Raw genomic sequence first — 15168 nt, forward strand, 5'->3', positions numbered from 1 at the left:
TTAAACGATGAGCGCATGTTTTGGATGTCTCGTTGCGTAGAAGGAATTGCAGTAACCCAGCAGTATTCGTCGAGTGACAGTGACAATCTACCTCGTCACGCCAAGCGTCCATAAAACATGGCGCCCTCCGTAGGTCAAAATACCGTAATTTCCCGAGTATAAGGCGCACCCGTGTATAACGCGCACCCCAAACTTACTTTTAAAATCTAGGGAAAATTATTGTACCCGTGTATAACGCGCACCCTAATTTTAGCACCAATAAATAGAATACAAGAAAACAGAGCTCGTGTACAGATACAGAAATGTCATTTTACTGACTGGTGAAACACAGCACAAGCATAGCATATTGGTAGTGCAAAACATTACCATAAACTGACAATATGTATGGTAATAATATGATTTGACAACTTCTCCAATTTACCAGAATCCAGGAGAAAACAAAACAGATGTGACTTTTCTTTTAAAGGTTGCTGTATAACTTGCACGTTTCATCATGATGAATAAATGTTTCTTCCATGGATTGATACGGTAAAATAAAAGTGAGGACTGAAGCCGAAAATCGGAAAGAGCGCATCGCTTTAGACTGTAACAAGAGGAATTGTTATTTGGGTTTGAGTTTCCCGAGGGACAGATAAAGTTGACGGACACAGGAAGTCTGTGTTGTGTTACGTTTTTTATGGTCCGAGTTGCAATAAACGTTGACTCAAATGAGTTCAAGAAACTAAATTCTGTGCTTTATGAAAAGTGAAAAAAGCTCAATTTAGCACAGACGAAAACATTCGACCAATCAGAGTGAAGTATTACCGAAACAAAATGGTTACGTCATGTACCGTAATGGTCGGCAACGGATTGCCACATACGTTTTCTTCAACACAACATGGCCGTGTCAATAAAAAAAAAAAAAACTGTCTCCATCCCTGTACCCATACATAATGCGCACCCATGATTTTACAAGTTAATTTTCGGGAAAAAACTGTGCGTTATGTTCGGGACATTAAGAGTATGTACTAAATATTAAGATTTTTAAATCAATGGCAATATTTTATGTGTTTTTAAGAACATATTTTAGTAAAAGAACAATTGTGGCTTAGCAGAGCCTACAAGTCTAAGTCCGAGGTTCCCTTTAAAGTTGTCTGTATGTTGTCCATATCCAGCTTTTTTGTTTGTTTGTTCTTGCTATTTGTTTTTTGTTGCACACTCCGTTAAAAGAATTTACTTGGGGGGAACTTCTTCAGTAGAGATCGTGTGTTGTGCAGTGTAACAAAAATGTTTTCTGCCCAATTATTTTCAATGCATACCAACTAAAAGTATTTTATCGACAAAATTCTCACAATTAAAGTAGAATCGTTGAGCGAGCCAAATCATTTCATGAGAACTTTTGAAAGTAGCCCTGCAGTGAAGGGCGAACATCAAATAAAAGTAAGAAAAATCAATGAGAACTCAAAAGTTGGAGAGGCTGTGTAGATTTCTGCTAGATCTGGGATGATAGGTCATAACTAATGCATAAAAACACACACACACACACAATCAAGTTGATAAATGATACTCTAGTTATATTAGAGCGCGTGTTCTTACTTGCTATGCTGCAAAAGCCTTGAGGTGTGCTAGGTCTCTCTGACATATATGAGCGCTACTTTTTCAATATCCATTCTTTGTTGGCTCTTCTTCTGGCTACCAAGGCCGCCAAGTCTGTTGCACTCTCTGACATTTTGAATGACGCACTTTCAAAAGCCACTCAACACACAGGACGCTGACACACAACCGTGTGTTTGGCAACACAGCATCACTTCAAAACAAGCTTTTATTACAGAGGAACAGAGCACAACTCATCCCCTTGCTCGTCCATTGCCTTTCTTCCCTTTGTCTCTTTCATCTCTCCATTAGTTCTGTCAATTGTTAATCAAAGGCAGCATACAACAGCAGCAGGGCATATGAAAGCCTGTACAGTACATGTGAGATCCGTTTTAAAATTCATGACGGGTTAATAGTATGTTAGTGGCAACATTAGCACCCGGTGAACTAGCGTTGAATGCATTCACATTCAAAACAGGCCACTTTAAATGTCTACTAAGCAGTCTTTATTCTGGGAGGTAATTCATATTATAATTAAGTTTTCAATCATAGCTGATTAATTAAGACACGGCCTATTCTGTAATTATGCATCTATTTTAGACCCATTGAGAATGAATTGTTATTCAATGATTTTTGGCACTCTTATGTTCCAGTTGATTAGGATTTCCACCTGACGACATCGGCAAATCTCTTGAGTCTTTTGCATAGTACGGGTAGCGTCGCAACATATAGTGGTTAGCCACACTGTAAAAACCACCTTATACAGTGGACCCTCATGATATGAGCAGTGTTGGGCACGTTACTTTAAAAAAGTAATTAGTTATAGTTACTCACTACTTCTTCCAAAAAGTAAGAGTTAGTACCTGAATTACTCTATTGTAAAAGTAACTAGTTACCAGGGAAAGTAACTATTTCCGTTACTTTAAAAAGAAGTTGTTGTATGTCAAAGAATTTGACATTTTCTGAGCAGTATTCGAGATTTATCCTACACTTGAAGTGCAACAAAAATAAACAGATTCGAATTGCTTACCACAGATGTCAACAAAAGCTTTGCCCCGGGACATAAATTACACTTTACATGCACGTTCTTTCCTTTAAATTCGACCAACTTGAAATAGTGCTTATATCTCCACCTCGTAAAGGACAAATTTTCCTCTGAATGCTCTGCCATCATATTGCTCTGCATCTGTTTTGTGTGTGTGTGTGTTTGCCGCATGCGCTGTTCCAGTTTGTGTGTGAAAACACCGGCTCTGAATTTATTTATTTTTTAAACAAACTTTATTAACAACAAATACACATACACAAACATAGGGCGAGACAATTCACATATAAACAACCGGCTCTGAAGTACGTGCGCTATTAGGCTCGAGCGTTTACGTCACAGAATGGGGGATCACGTGAGATTTGACAACAACGCAGTCATATTGGAAGCAGATCTAGCTCGCGGGACATTATACTTTAACTTGCCAGTCCGATAAAGAGACAAACTCATTACTAAGGCGAAGAACGGATATGTGATCAAACTTAAGGATGTGAACAATGTTGACCCTTACGAGCAAGCCGAAGACAAATGGAGTAAAGATGTCGACAGGCTTCCACAATTACGCGAAATGGACATTCTGCTGTATTTATTGTTTGGTGTATGTTACTAAACTCATCAGCGATTTCAAAATTACAAATCGCTACAAAGCTATGAACAGTTTTGTTGCGGATGGGTGCAGGACCTGCACATTATGACCGTATCAAACGGCAACTCCGTCGTTCATGCAAAGGTAGGCTATGTGTGTTTACTATTTTCATTGCTATGAACCTGAACGCACCCTAAGTCTTGGATGACAAATAAACAGAGCAGAGTAGACTCGCTACAGCTGGTAGTTTCTTCATTTTATTCAAAGTAACGCACCGCTTTTGACCGTCAGTAATGGTAACGGCGTTGTAACGGCAGAAAAAATAATTAGTTAGATTACCCCGTTACTGAAAAAATAATGCCGTTACATGAGGGCGTTATTCCCAACACTGGATACGAGTACATCACCTTACGGGTTTTTCACAACACGAGCATTGTCACAAGAGATGACGAGTCTTTTGATGTGAGCGAAGACTTTAACATTCCAGAAGGGCCTCTCACGCTTAGAATCTTTTCTAGAACCAAAGGTTTAGTTAAGTTCATGTTATGCTATTCTTTCCTTTAATGTTACCGTGTCCATACGGCCGCCCCTCAATTATTTTGGAAAAAAAAGCCTTCACCTCGCTGTTTTTTAGCTACATATTGATCAATATTGAGTAGGGAACTGTCATAGGTTTGATTAGATCAATGGTTCTTAACCTTGCTAAAGGTACCGAACCCCACAAGTTTCACATATGAATTCACCGAACCCTTCGGAATTAGATGATAAAGCAATTTTATTTCAAATTCAAAACAGATATATCTAAGATAGCAAGCTGATCATTTAGCCACTTCCCGTACAAAACTCTTATCATTTTGACAGCATGTTTTTTTAAACAGGTCATAATTCGAGACCACACTGCCCACTGGTCTGTTGTATTCCCTCATATCAAGTGCGAGTCAACCTGCCACTGACCAAACCAGTTCCTCCTCCCATCAGATCGAGGACTAGCAGTTAAAAGAAATGGATTAAGCCTGTAAATTGGGAGCAAAGCAGTCCAAAACCTGGTCTAAAAAGCCACTTTGCCTAGATTTAACCAGCGTACAAAAATACGGCTCTTCATTTTTTTCACCTTCGCCGAAACCCTAAAGCCTATTCACCGAACCCTTGGGGTTTGATCGAACCCAAGTTAAGAACCACTGGATTAGATCAACACACTGATTGATAGTAAAATATGTATTATATTTCTTGCTTATTTGCAATATCTAAACTATATAAATGGAACTTTGTGTTTTTTGTCTGTGGGTGTTGTCTGTGTGTGTGTTCATTCCCCATGGACTCAGAAACAGCTTGCCCGATTTTCTTGAAAATTTACACATTTGTACTATGATATAATAATAGTAATAATAAAAATATTACTATATCTACGAGTGTTCTTAGGTTGTGTATCCACGTACCACCGATAAGTATCGATAATCGAAAAAAAGAATGGGGTTGCAGAAGGAATAGTCGGATTTGAATCAAATTCGACACTAGCGGTGTGACAAAATATCGAAATGGTAATATATCGTTATACTTTGTATCCCAAAAGGTTATCGATATGCTCCTGCCAAGAATCAAGATATCGTTTTAAAAAGGTGTCATTATCGAAAAAAATAAAATACAAAGGAACCAACAAGTTGCTAGCGAAATCTTCCACCATAATAGTGTCTCGGTTAACTCGAAGGTTGCATTGATGGTGCACGACGCCCAATCGATTTAGACTCAGAGTTTTTAGGGCATTTACAGGTCACTTGCGGTTCATTTAAGGGCATTTATAGGTCATTTCCTGTCGAGTTGGAGTCACTGACTATTCATTTGGGTGATTCCCAGGTCACTTCCTGTTCTGTAACTCAAAATCAACAGGAAGTGACCCATAAAATACCCCAAAATCAACAGGAAGTAACTGAACATCAACAGGTAAACGACCTTAAATGGCCCAAAATTACCTCATTGCCTGGCATTTACTGCCACTGACAGCCATAGACGTTCAATCGGTTTGAAGTGGGAGGGATGGCAGCGAATGAATTCGTTCATTCGCTGCCATCCCTCCCACTTCAAACGGATTGGACGTCTACCAGTGATAAAATTCCAATTCAAAGCAGAAGCTTGTTTTTCTGTTTATTACTTGTTTTTAGAATATTCGAGAATGATTACCTGACCAATGTATCAATAATCGTTGTATCGCCATATCGTCAGATCATCGTTATCGTGAGCTTTGTATCGCAAATCGTATAGTATCGTGAGGTACCAAGAGGTTCCCACTTCTATTTGACACACTCATAGAGAGCGACAGCAATAGTGTTTCTCAGAAGTACCAAGGTTGCAGAGCTTTCAAAAGTGTAGAAAATTGACAAAATCTAAAAACCAATATATTCCGATTGCTCCCAAAGCGTATGATTTTAACAAAAATTGGCTGATTCGTTGTTGAGGTCATTGACAGTGGAAATTTTCACACCGGAGCGCCTCAGATAGAGCGACAAATTGATAAACCGTTAATAGGACTACTTACAAAAGTGGTGTTTTTGGAATGTAGGTTACATTAAGGTCACGCTATGCGTGGGAAGGAAAGGTAGGTCACAGTGCAGTGACCTACGGAAGTCGGACGTTGCTGAGTTAAATTGGCACCTTTAAAACATGCCACTATTATTGGGTTCAAGCCTAATATGCCAACAATAACAACGGTTCTACCATTGGGGCAGGTATCCCCCGAAGTGTAACCATGCGGCCCGTATTGTCAGGAACGAGGCAAAATTCACATGCTCGGGTGTCCAACGTTTGAGTGTCCCTTTTTCCCGGAAAAACTACAAGTTTCGGCTGCTTAGGTAACGCCAGAATTCATTTACCGAAATTCACTCCTACCACGATAAGTGTCCAGCACCATGGAAACCCATTAGATTTCAATCATTGAGACGCATTTTTTAAAAAAACAACCATTTTTCAGGGAAGCAAAATTAAACAACTTGCAACCCAAGGTGGTGGAACCACTGAATTGGCAGCCAAAAATCATGGGGAATCCCTAATTTTTTAACAAACCTTGGCCTCAACAATCCACAAATACAAATACACAAATACAATGCCCGGCAAAGCCAGGCATAATTGTCGTATTTCTTCTTTAGGAATACTAAGGCCAGAAAAATGGTAAAGGCACGTAAGTAATTTTCCAATATATGGCGGAAAACACAGACAAGACTGAAAAAGCAGTTTCTGCTCTTGCACTCCTCTTTAAAAGAAACTGCTGTATTTTAAGCCAAAACAAATGTTGTGTTTGAAAGAACAATATGTGTATATGCTGCCATAGAAGATTCATGGCGCATTAAGCTCCCAAACTATTTTTAATTTGTCCGTTTTACCCTGGAAAACCCCGTTTACAGACGTCGCGAAACCGCTTTTGTTTCAACCCAGCCATAAAACGATTATGTTTATATATACAGTATATATATATAATTTAAAATATCTGTCATTTTTAGCTTAGAATCATTAATTGATGTCTGTTTCGTTTGAAAAAAAAAAAAACATTACAAAATTATTCACTTGCATATTTTAAACTTTTAAACACATCACGTCACAATGAAAAAAATGGCGTCTGTAAAAAAGTCACGTATATCTACCTCATAACTATCGCTTAATTGTATTTTTTTGTTACTGTTGCATTTTCTCCGATATGTTAGATGATAAATAATCGATCCAAACAAAAAAAAGTTTAAAAGGGTAAATATATGAAAAGGGAAATCTCGACCACTCCTTGATGTCTGCGATTTCTGCATCGCGACCCTGGTTTTATGACCATGTTTCACCCATAAAATCCCCCCAAAATCCTGCTGTGGCTTTTCACAGCTGTGTCTTGACACTCAGTGATACATGCTACATGGAGTTTTTGGATCGAAACAAGGTAAGTACACGATAATATCTCGTTAAAGTCATGGCGTCTGTAATTCTGCTCTCGCGTGCTCTCACCTCCATATAGGGTTTTGCTGTTTAATTTTTTTTTATTTTTTCCAAATGCCCTCCTGTTCAACATTTTTCTTACCCCAAAAATTTTAGATTTTAAGCTTTCCAATGATGTGTAACACATGCATATCAGACAATGTTGAAATTTGGCCAAATTGGGGGTCTCAGAGAGGAAATTCAAGTCACATAAGTGTTTTGCGCCATATATATATATATATATATATATATATTAAATGCTTATTTGGCATAATCACAGCAACAGAGTTTCAGGCGACAGACTTCCAAATCCATAATAATGCTACCTTTACTCAAGACTAGAAGTTTGTCTCACCATCTGTTTATCTAATTGTAGTTGTTACAGCTGCTCAAAAGGACAAACATACTTATGTGGATAAATAAAGATGAAATATTGTCTTATTCTGATCATATGCAAACCAGGGTTACACGAGGTAGAGTGAAACATTCAATCAAGGCTAACTATTTTATAAAAATATGAAAGTCATAGAAGCAAGGGCATAAATTTGCTCGACCATTCTTTCGCAAAACTGCCTATCATATAATGTGACTCACAGCATTTTTATTTTTCTACCAGGATAAAAAGGTTGTGGTAACAGGGCTTAGTACATACTGATTGACACACATTACATGAAAAATTAATATTTGAAATATTAAGTTTATTAAAACAAGGTTCTAAGAGTTACCGTAATTTTCGGACTATAAGCCGCTACTTTTTTCCCTCATTTTGAATCCTGCGGCTTATAGCCCAGTGTGGCTTATTTGGTGATTTATTTGGGTTAATAGGTAACACTTTATTTAACAGCGGCATCATAAGACTGTCATAAGAACATCATAATTATGACATGACACTATCATGGGCATTACTGAATGCTTATACCAGATGTCAATATGTGTCATGTGGCATATTATGTCACTAAATCCATTTATGTCCAGCTCAGATCTTTTACGTCCATTCAAAAGTGAGATAATTTGCTGGATGACACTAACCGACATCTATTATAAGCATTCATTAATGCTTATGACAGTGTCATGTAATAATTATGACTGTCTTATGACAGTATTATGGCACCACTATCCAAGAAAATGTTACCAAACACCATAACTAGCAATTAATGAAACAACCGGAACAGTAACTGAAGAAATAATTAGCACAGTACATGACTGTTATTTACATCTGTAGCACCGCCATGCATGCTAGGAGGAATGTTGGATGACAACAGTGCTGAGAGCAGGTGGCAGCAGAGGTTGACTGTCTACCCCAAGGAAGCAGTGACGGCCAAATGAAGCTTTTAGTGACAATAAGCCTTTGCAGCCAATTGGTTCAAAGCTTAATTGTGGTTCATTTGGTCTCATGACAGTCTTATGGTGCCATTGTCAATTGAAGTGTTACCACTTAATATCTTTTGGTGTAAATATCCCATCATACAATGAGGACAACTGCGGCTTATAGTCCAGTGTGGCTTATCTATGAACAAATGCCGTTTTCATGTCAAATCTGGTGGCTGGCGGCTTATAGTCAGGTGCGCCTTATAGTCCAGAAATTACGGTACAAGAGACAGCAATGAAACAAATAATACCGCAAAACTTATCATTTTAATTTTATATGATACTAATGCTATGTGTCATATAAATGATAATATAATATGAAAATATGTTTTATTTTAGATTTAATTTGGCAATGAAGGGGTGTCATTTTCCGAGCCGCTTCATCTTCACCAGAGTCACAGGGAAGCTGGAGCCAATCCCAGCTAACTATGGGCAGAAGGCGGGGTACACCCAGAATCATTTTTTTCCTCAGTTTGAAGGCTTTTTTATTATTATTATTATTATTAAATTAGATTTTTTTTTTAATTATTTGGATTTACTAGTCCTTCTAAAAAAATGCATATTGTGATAAAGTTCATTATTTTCTGTAATGTACTAATAAACATTAGACTTTCATGTATTTTAGATTCATTACACACAACTGACGTAGTTCAAGCCTTTTATTGTTTTAATATTGATGATTTGGGCAAAACAGTCAAGAAAAACCAAAAATCCCTATTTCAAAAAATTTGCATATTTCATCCGACCAATACAAAAAGTGTCTTTTAATACAAAAAAGTCAACCTTCAATTAATTATATCAGCTATGCACTCAATACTTGGTCGGGAATCCTTTTGCAGAAATGACTGCTTCAATGCAGCGTGGCATGGAGGCAATCCGCCTGTGGCACTGCTGAGGTCTTATGGAGGCCCAGGATGCTTCGATAGCGGCCCTAAGCTCATCCACAGTGTTGGGTCTGGTGTCGCTCAATTTCCTCTTCACAATATCCCACAGATTATCTATGGTGTTCAGGTCAGGAGAGTTGGCAGGCCAATTGATGTGGTTTGAAGGAGGGTTGAACCCCCCGCCCCCCACCCCAAAAAAAAAAAAAAAAAAAAATTTAAACATCTGGCTCCGTGGCTAGCTTATTGTCAGGGAGTTCCGGCAAGAAATTCTAGCCACTTTCAGGGGAAGGGATTTTTTACTAAATATTTTTCCTATAATTTTTGTTTGTTTGTTTGTTTGTTTTGGTTTTAGCTTTTATTGTTTGGCTCGGGAAGAGTACATATACTTTGGAATGACCCTTGCCTCCTTCTCAGTTCTGGGTTTAGCATAATTTAAAATTCAAAGTCCACATTGTTATGGACTTTTGAGGTGTGTTAGAAAACCCAAGAAAATTAGCACTCACGCTCGTCATTTTGCATCTCTCCGAGCAATGCCTGCTCATCCTTCACCTTCTGATGCAAGAGAAGTGCGCTTGATGTTCACATTCCCAACAAAAACCCAAGATGAATAATTCAACAAGGCTGTGAGATAGCTTTATTTTATGTCCACTGAGACCAGGTCTTCTTTCATGAAAAATTGAAAAAAAGCAAGAGAGAATAAAAGGGAACTAGAGAAGGAGTTGGAAACCCAAGGTGGGTCAAACTATACCTCGTTGCCACTGTCAAAGCTTTGTTGGTATACTTCTGCAGGCCCCCTCAGCTATGGAGTAAACACACCCTCTCCATAACAGTGTGAGGTGGATCTGCTCATGCATCAGATTCCACCATCAAATATTTATCAGAAAGCAGCAGTGATTTTGACCATGTGCTCATTCTTTTGACAGGGCTCGCCTGCTGCAATACTGTTTGGCGTAAACACAGGCAATTGAATATTGTCGTTCTTGCAGTAGAGGGGAAGAAAGCATCGTGGACGTATGACATTATTTATCATTCAACTTCATCTTTTTTCCCCCGTTTGTTTTTCTTTAAAGCAATATCAAATATGTGAAATAGGTGATTATTTGATCCGTAGGGCACAGATGAAAAGAACACCAGCCTTTGTGTTGTTTTCATGAGTCACTTCATTTGCACATCCATATCATATCTGCGTGCTGCACATTTCACCAAATCTTTGTGACATTAGGGAATGTCTTTAAACTGGCAGCTTGCAGTGAGTAAGTCAGGCAAGCTCGCTAGTAAATAAGTCTCCGGCATGGATCAGAGGACACATCTTCATGCTTGAGCAGACACATTTAAAATGCCACCAAAACACCGTCCCAGATTTTGCCCTCAGTCAAATGACATCAAGTGCTCACTTACAGGTCCCTGAATGCCACAGTATGAAGTGAAATCAGCCTGTAGGCAAAATTTCCCCAAAAATTGCCGTTGTCATGTGGAAGCACATTGCTTAAATAATTCGGGGCTGTTTTATTTCTTTCAAAATTCATTTTTCTAGTTCGAGTGATTCAGAGCACAGTATATCTTTAGAAAGGAGAAGGCACATTGTCAGTTAGTGTCATCATCGTCCCCTGGCTAGGTAAAAGACAGTTGTATGGAGCTGTAGAGCAATCAACAAGCTAAGATGTTAAACAGGTAATATGACTAACATGGCAACATTTGAAATTGCCCAAAGAGAGATCTAAAAAAGATGGGCGCAACTTCCTTCTCTATATTTAATGTTACTTTTTAATAGTAACACAAAGTGAATCTGGATAAAACCATAGTGTGTGTTTGTGTGTGTTTTTGTCTGTTTGTTCTTCGGGAGTAATCAGGCCAGAAAAATGTGAGAGGCACAAATGTCATTTTACAATACTTTGAACCGTTTCATGCACGAAATTGGTTTAAATGCGAGTGTTTGCGTTTGAAAGTGTTTTGTTTTGTTTTGTTTCAATTACAATTACATTTGCAAGTGAATTCGTTGTGAATTTTGGTTTTGATATTTCATATGGTGTGACATCACACCGTGCCTTACGAAAGTTCCAGCCCTCTTCTTTCTTCCTCCACACCCACTAACATCAGAAGCTGATGTTGCCACTTCAAGTATACAGTGTAGTTAGTTACAATATTTTGTCACATGAGCAGCTCCTGTCTTTGTCACTTAGGCTAGGTTCATACTGCAGGTCTTAATGCTCAATTCCGATTTTTGTCATATCTGCTTCTATTTTTTTGGGCGTGCCATTTCAGACTGCCTTTGTCCATTGAGCTCGTTCAAGTATCATGCATGAGCAATTTGCAGTCGGAGATGCGCTGAGCAAACTGACCCGCATACGCCGAAGCATCAAAGCAAATAACTATGCACTGTGCGTACATGACAAGCATTATGTGTGTGCTCATTTGCTCGGACTCGGCCATGTAAGCAATACTGAAATATTGCTTATTTGGTGCACAGTAAGAAACCGTGCATTATCAGGCTTATCCTTTTCTTCATTGTATTTTTTTATGACTGTGGTCAAGCCAGCCTCTTGAGTAGCAAAAGCAGAGTTCAAGCTAGGCGCTAATGCTAATGAACAGCTACATTGAATCTTCAACCAAATACAGTGTATCACAAAAGTGAGTACACCCCTTGCATTTCTGCAGATGTTTAAGTATATCTTTTCATGGGACAACACTGACAAAATGACACTTTGACACAATGAAAAGTAGTCTGTGTGCAGCTTATATAATAGAGTTCATTTATTTTCCCCTTAAAATAACTCAAAATATAGCCATTAATATCTAAACCCCTGGCAACAAAAGTAAGTACAGCCCTTTAAAAAAAAGTGCATCCCTAATGTCCAAATTTAGTACTGCTTGTCATTTTCCCTCCAATTGAGTACTGCTTGTCATTTTCCCTCCAAAATGTCATGTGACTCATTACAGGATTGGTGTCAGCATTGCTACAGAGATTGAAGAGGTTGTGGGTCAGCCTGTTAGTGCTCAGACCTTACGCCGCACTCTAAATCAAATTGGTGTGCATGGCTGTCACCCCAGGAGGAAGCCTCTTCTAAAGACGGTACACTAGAAAGCCCGCAAAGAGTTTGCTGAAGACATGTCAACAAAGCACATGGATTACTGGAACCATGTCCTATGGTCTGATGAGACGGGCGGGCTTTCTTGTGTACCGTCTTCAGAAGAGGCTTCCTCCTGGGGTGAGAGCCATGCACACCAATTTGATGTAGAGTGCGGCGTATGGTCTGAGCACTAACAGATCCCCCACCTCTTCAATGCTGACATCACTCCTGTAACGAGTAATGACAAGCAGTACTCAATTTGGATATTTAGGGATGTACGTTTTTTCAAAGGGTTGCACTCACTTTTGTTGCGAGGGGTTTAGATATTAATTGCTATATTTTGAGTTATTTTGAGGGGAAAATAAATTAACTATTATATAAGCTGCACACATACTACTTTTCATTGTGTCAAAGTGCCATTTTGTCAGTGTTGTCCCATGATAAGATATACTTAAATATCTGCAGAAATGCGAGGGGTGTGCTCACTTTTATAATACACTGTAAGTCTTGAGACAATCCTGCCTGCTTTTATGCAGTAAAATATTCTTCCTGTTTCCACCTAAATCCGGCGTTTGAACGCAGGGCGTGTTTGCGTTTATCGCAGTGAAAGCCGAATCAGCTATGCCTGGATCGGCCACCAGCAGGAACGTGGTGCATTGTTTGTGGAAGCTGTCTTGTCAACTGACGATGAAGTTGATGCACAAGCGTAGCACAAACGATTGGCATCATTTTCATATAAATTCGCGTCTAATGGGGGGGCAAACTTCAACGCCAATGAGCTTACCACTGACATACTCACTCCGCGAATGGACAATCAGAGGAAAGTGTTGAAAGTGTTGAAATTAAAATAGCATTTAAAAATAAAATAGCAGTTATATTCTTGGTGTTTTAAAGGCAAATTGTTTTGCAAACCAAGTAAAATCGCATTCAAGGTTGTAAAAAAAATCATTTTAAAAAATTAATTAATTAAAAAAAAAATTTTTTTTTGGTGTCACTATGTTTCTGCAATATTAATGTTAATGTAAAAAAGAAAATCATGTATAAGATGCTCGACCAATCTGTTATCTGTGAATTTTCTCATTTAAAAGGGCATTTAAAGTGCGTGCTAACCGTGAATCACATTTACCTTACATTAAACAACATTTAACTTTATTAGCAGGGATTATAATATTGTTTTTGCAACTGCAACCCAAAAGGTGTTTGTGACCACTTAACTGTGCTCTCATTAATAAAAGTCAGGTTATCTGTAAGTATTATTTCAAGGAAAAGTGCATCACACCTTCACATCACCCATACAGTCATAACAGTTTCTTCCATGCATGAAACATAGCGGTCTTACCTGAGTTGAGTGAGACTGTGTCTTTCTCCCATGATACAACGCTGACGTAGGACTCAACAGACGCAGGGATAATGCACTTGAAGACGGCTACGCTGCCTCGCATAGCCTTCTGGTCAGCCACTCTGACCGTGTAGGGTTCCCGTGAAACTATGAAAGATAAACAGTGAATAAAAACACTTTGACTAGACAGCACTTTGAAAAAAAAACAAAAAAAAAACCTATCATTTTAGTGTGTTTCTCTTATCAATCTGTTCCGTTCCAAATGTTCTCGAGGACTCACCAGCTTTAATGTGGACATCCTGACTCCTAATCTTGCCCGTGGGGTTTTCGGCAGTGCAGTAGTACGTGTTGTCATGGATTAGCTTGCTGAAGCTGGATGGCAGGAAGTTGAAGATCTGTAGCGTTCCATTGGGGTGAACATGACGGATGCCCGGGACATCGTAGATCTCCTCACCGGTCGCCAGATACCAGCGCAGTGAGGCGGGGGCTGCACCCCCAGCAGGACAGGGCACTGAGGTCCCTGTGGTGCTGGCGAATACTACCTCTTGAAGCGATGCATTGACAAAGTACAAACTGGAATGGAGGTCCTCACTGAAAACTGTGGAGGAAGCAAGATATAAACGGTTAGTATATGTAACTCCTATTTACCCTATTTGCATGTATCAGAAGCGCTTTGTGCTTTCTGTTACGAGTCCTGATCAACAGTAATTTAAAATGCATGTAGAACAAGAACCACTAATTAACAAAACTACATGACTATTACATCATTTACAGTCTTTTACAAATACACTGTTTATGGTACAAAACAGTTTTTGATTATTTAGCTTGTGTGTCTTATAGATGAAGCCAGAAAATGTGTCTTTCTTCCCGAGAGCAAATCCAGGCCAAAATATGTGTACATACAGTACTTGCTTCATGTTCCCAGCTTGCCATCTCACTCTGATGACGAGCTCTGTGGCTCTGCTCTAAATGGCTTGCAGTGACACTAACAGCTGCCTTGGTCCCTCCCTCCCAGGGGAGGAAACGTTTTAGAACTTCATGAATTCCTAAAATGGTTTCAAATTGCAGACTTCTCCAATCTTTTCCTCTACTCGAGCTGCTTGAAACCAGCAAAAGAGATTTTAACGTCTTGCTCCATCACTCGCTCACAGGATTACAAATCTATGCCTCTTTTAAATAAGTCAAATTAACTCTTCAGTTGTGAACAGTCATGTATGTATGCTGTATGTATAAGATAGCTAGTTCAAACATGGGAAGGCTGAAGTAAAGAGGAATAAGGTTGTGGTTTGATCACTTTCTCAAGCCATCTTTCGGGTCAGGAATATTTACATATTACACATACAAATACCCAATATTTACCCATC

The 15168-nt window shown here is 38.8% G+C and overlaps 1 protein-coding gene across 4 annotated transcripts in view; it reads right to left on the reverse strand.

The window, feature by feature from the left end:
• dscamb (Down syndrome cell adhesion molecule b) overlaps window positions 1-15168 on the reverse strand; it is a 203686-nt gene that overhangs the window by 158219 nt on the left and 30299 nt on the right. For all 4 annotated transcript variants that reach the window (XM_057838123.1, XM_057838122.1, XM_057838120.1 and 1 more), the window contains exons 2-3: window positions 14085-14402; window positions 13805-13951 (exon numbers count right to left, since the gene is read on the reverse strand). In XM_057838123.1, coding sequence (XP_057694106.1) covers window positions 13805-13951; window positions 14085-14402 — 465 coding nt within the window. The remainder of the gene's footprint in view (window positions 1-13804; window positions 13952-14084; window positions 14403-15168) is intronic.

Source organism: Corythoichthys intestinalis, chromosome 6 (assembly GCF_030265065.1).
Source record: "Corythoichthys intestinalis isolate RoL2023-P3 chromosome 6, ASM3026506v1, whole genome shotgun sequence".
Taxonomy (NCBI): domain Eukaryota; kingdom Metazoa; phylum Chordata; class Actinopteri; order Syngnathiformes; family Syngnathidae; genus Corythoichthys; species Corythoichthys intestinalis.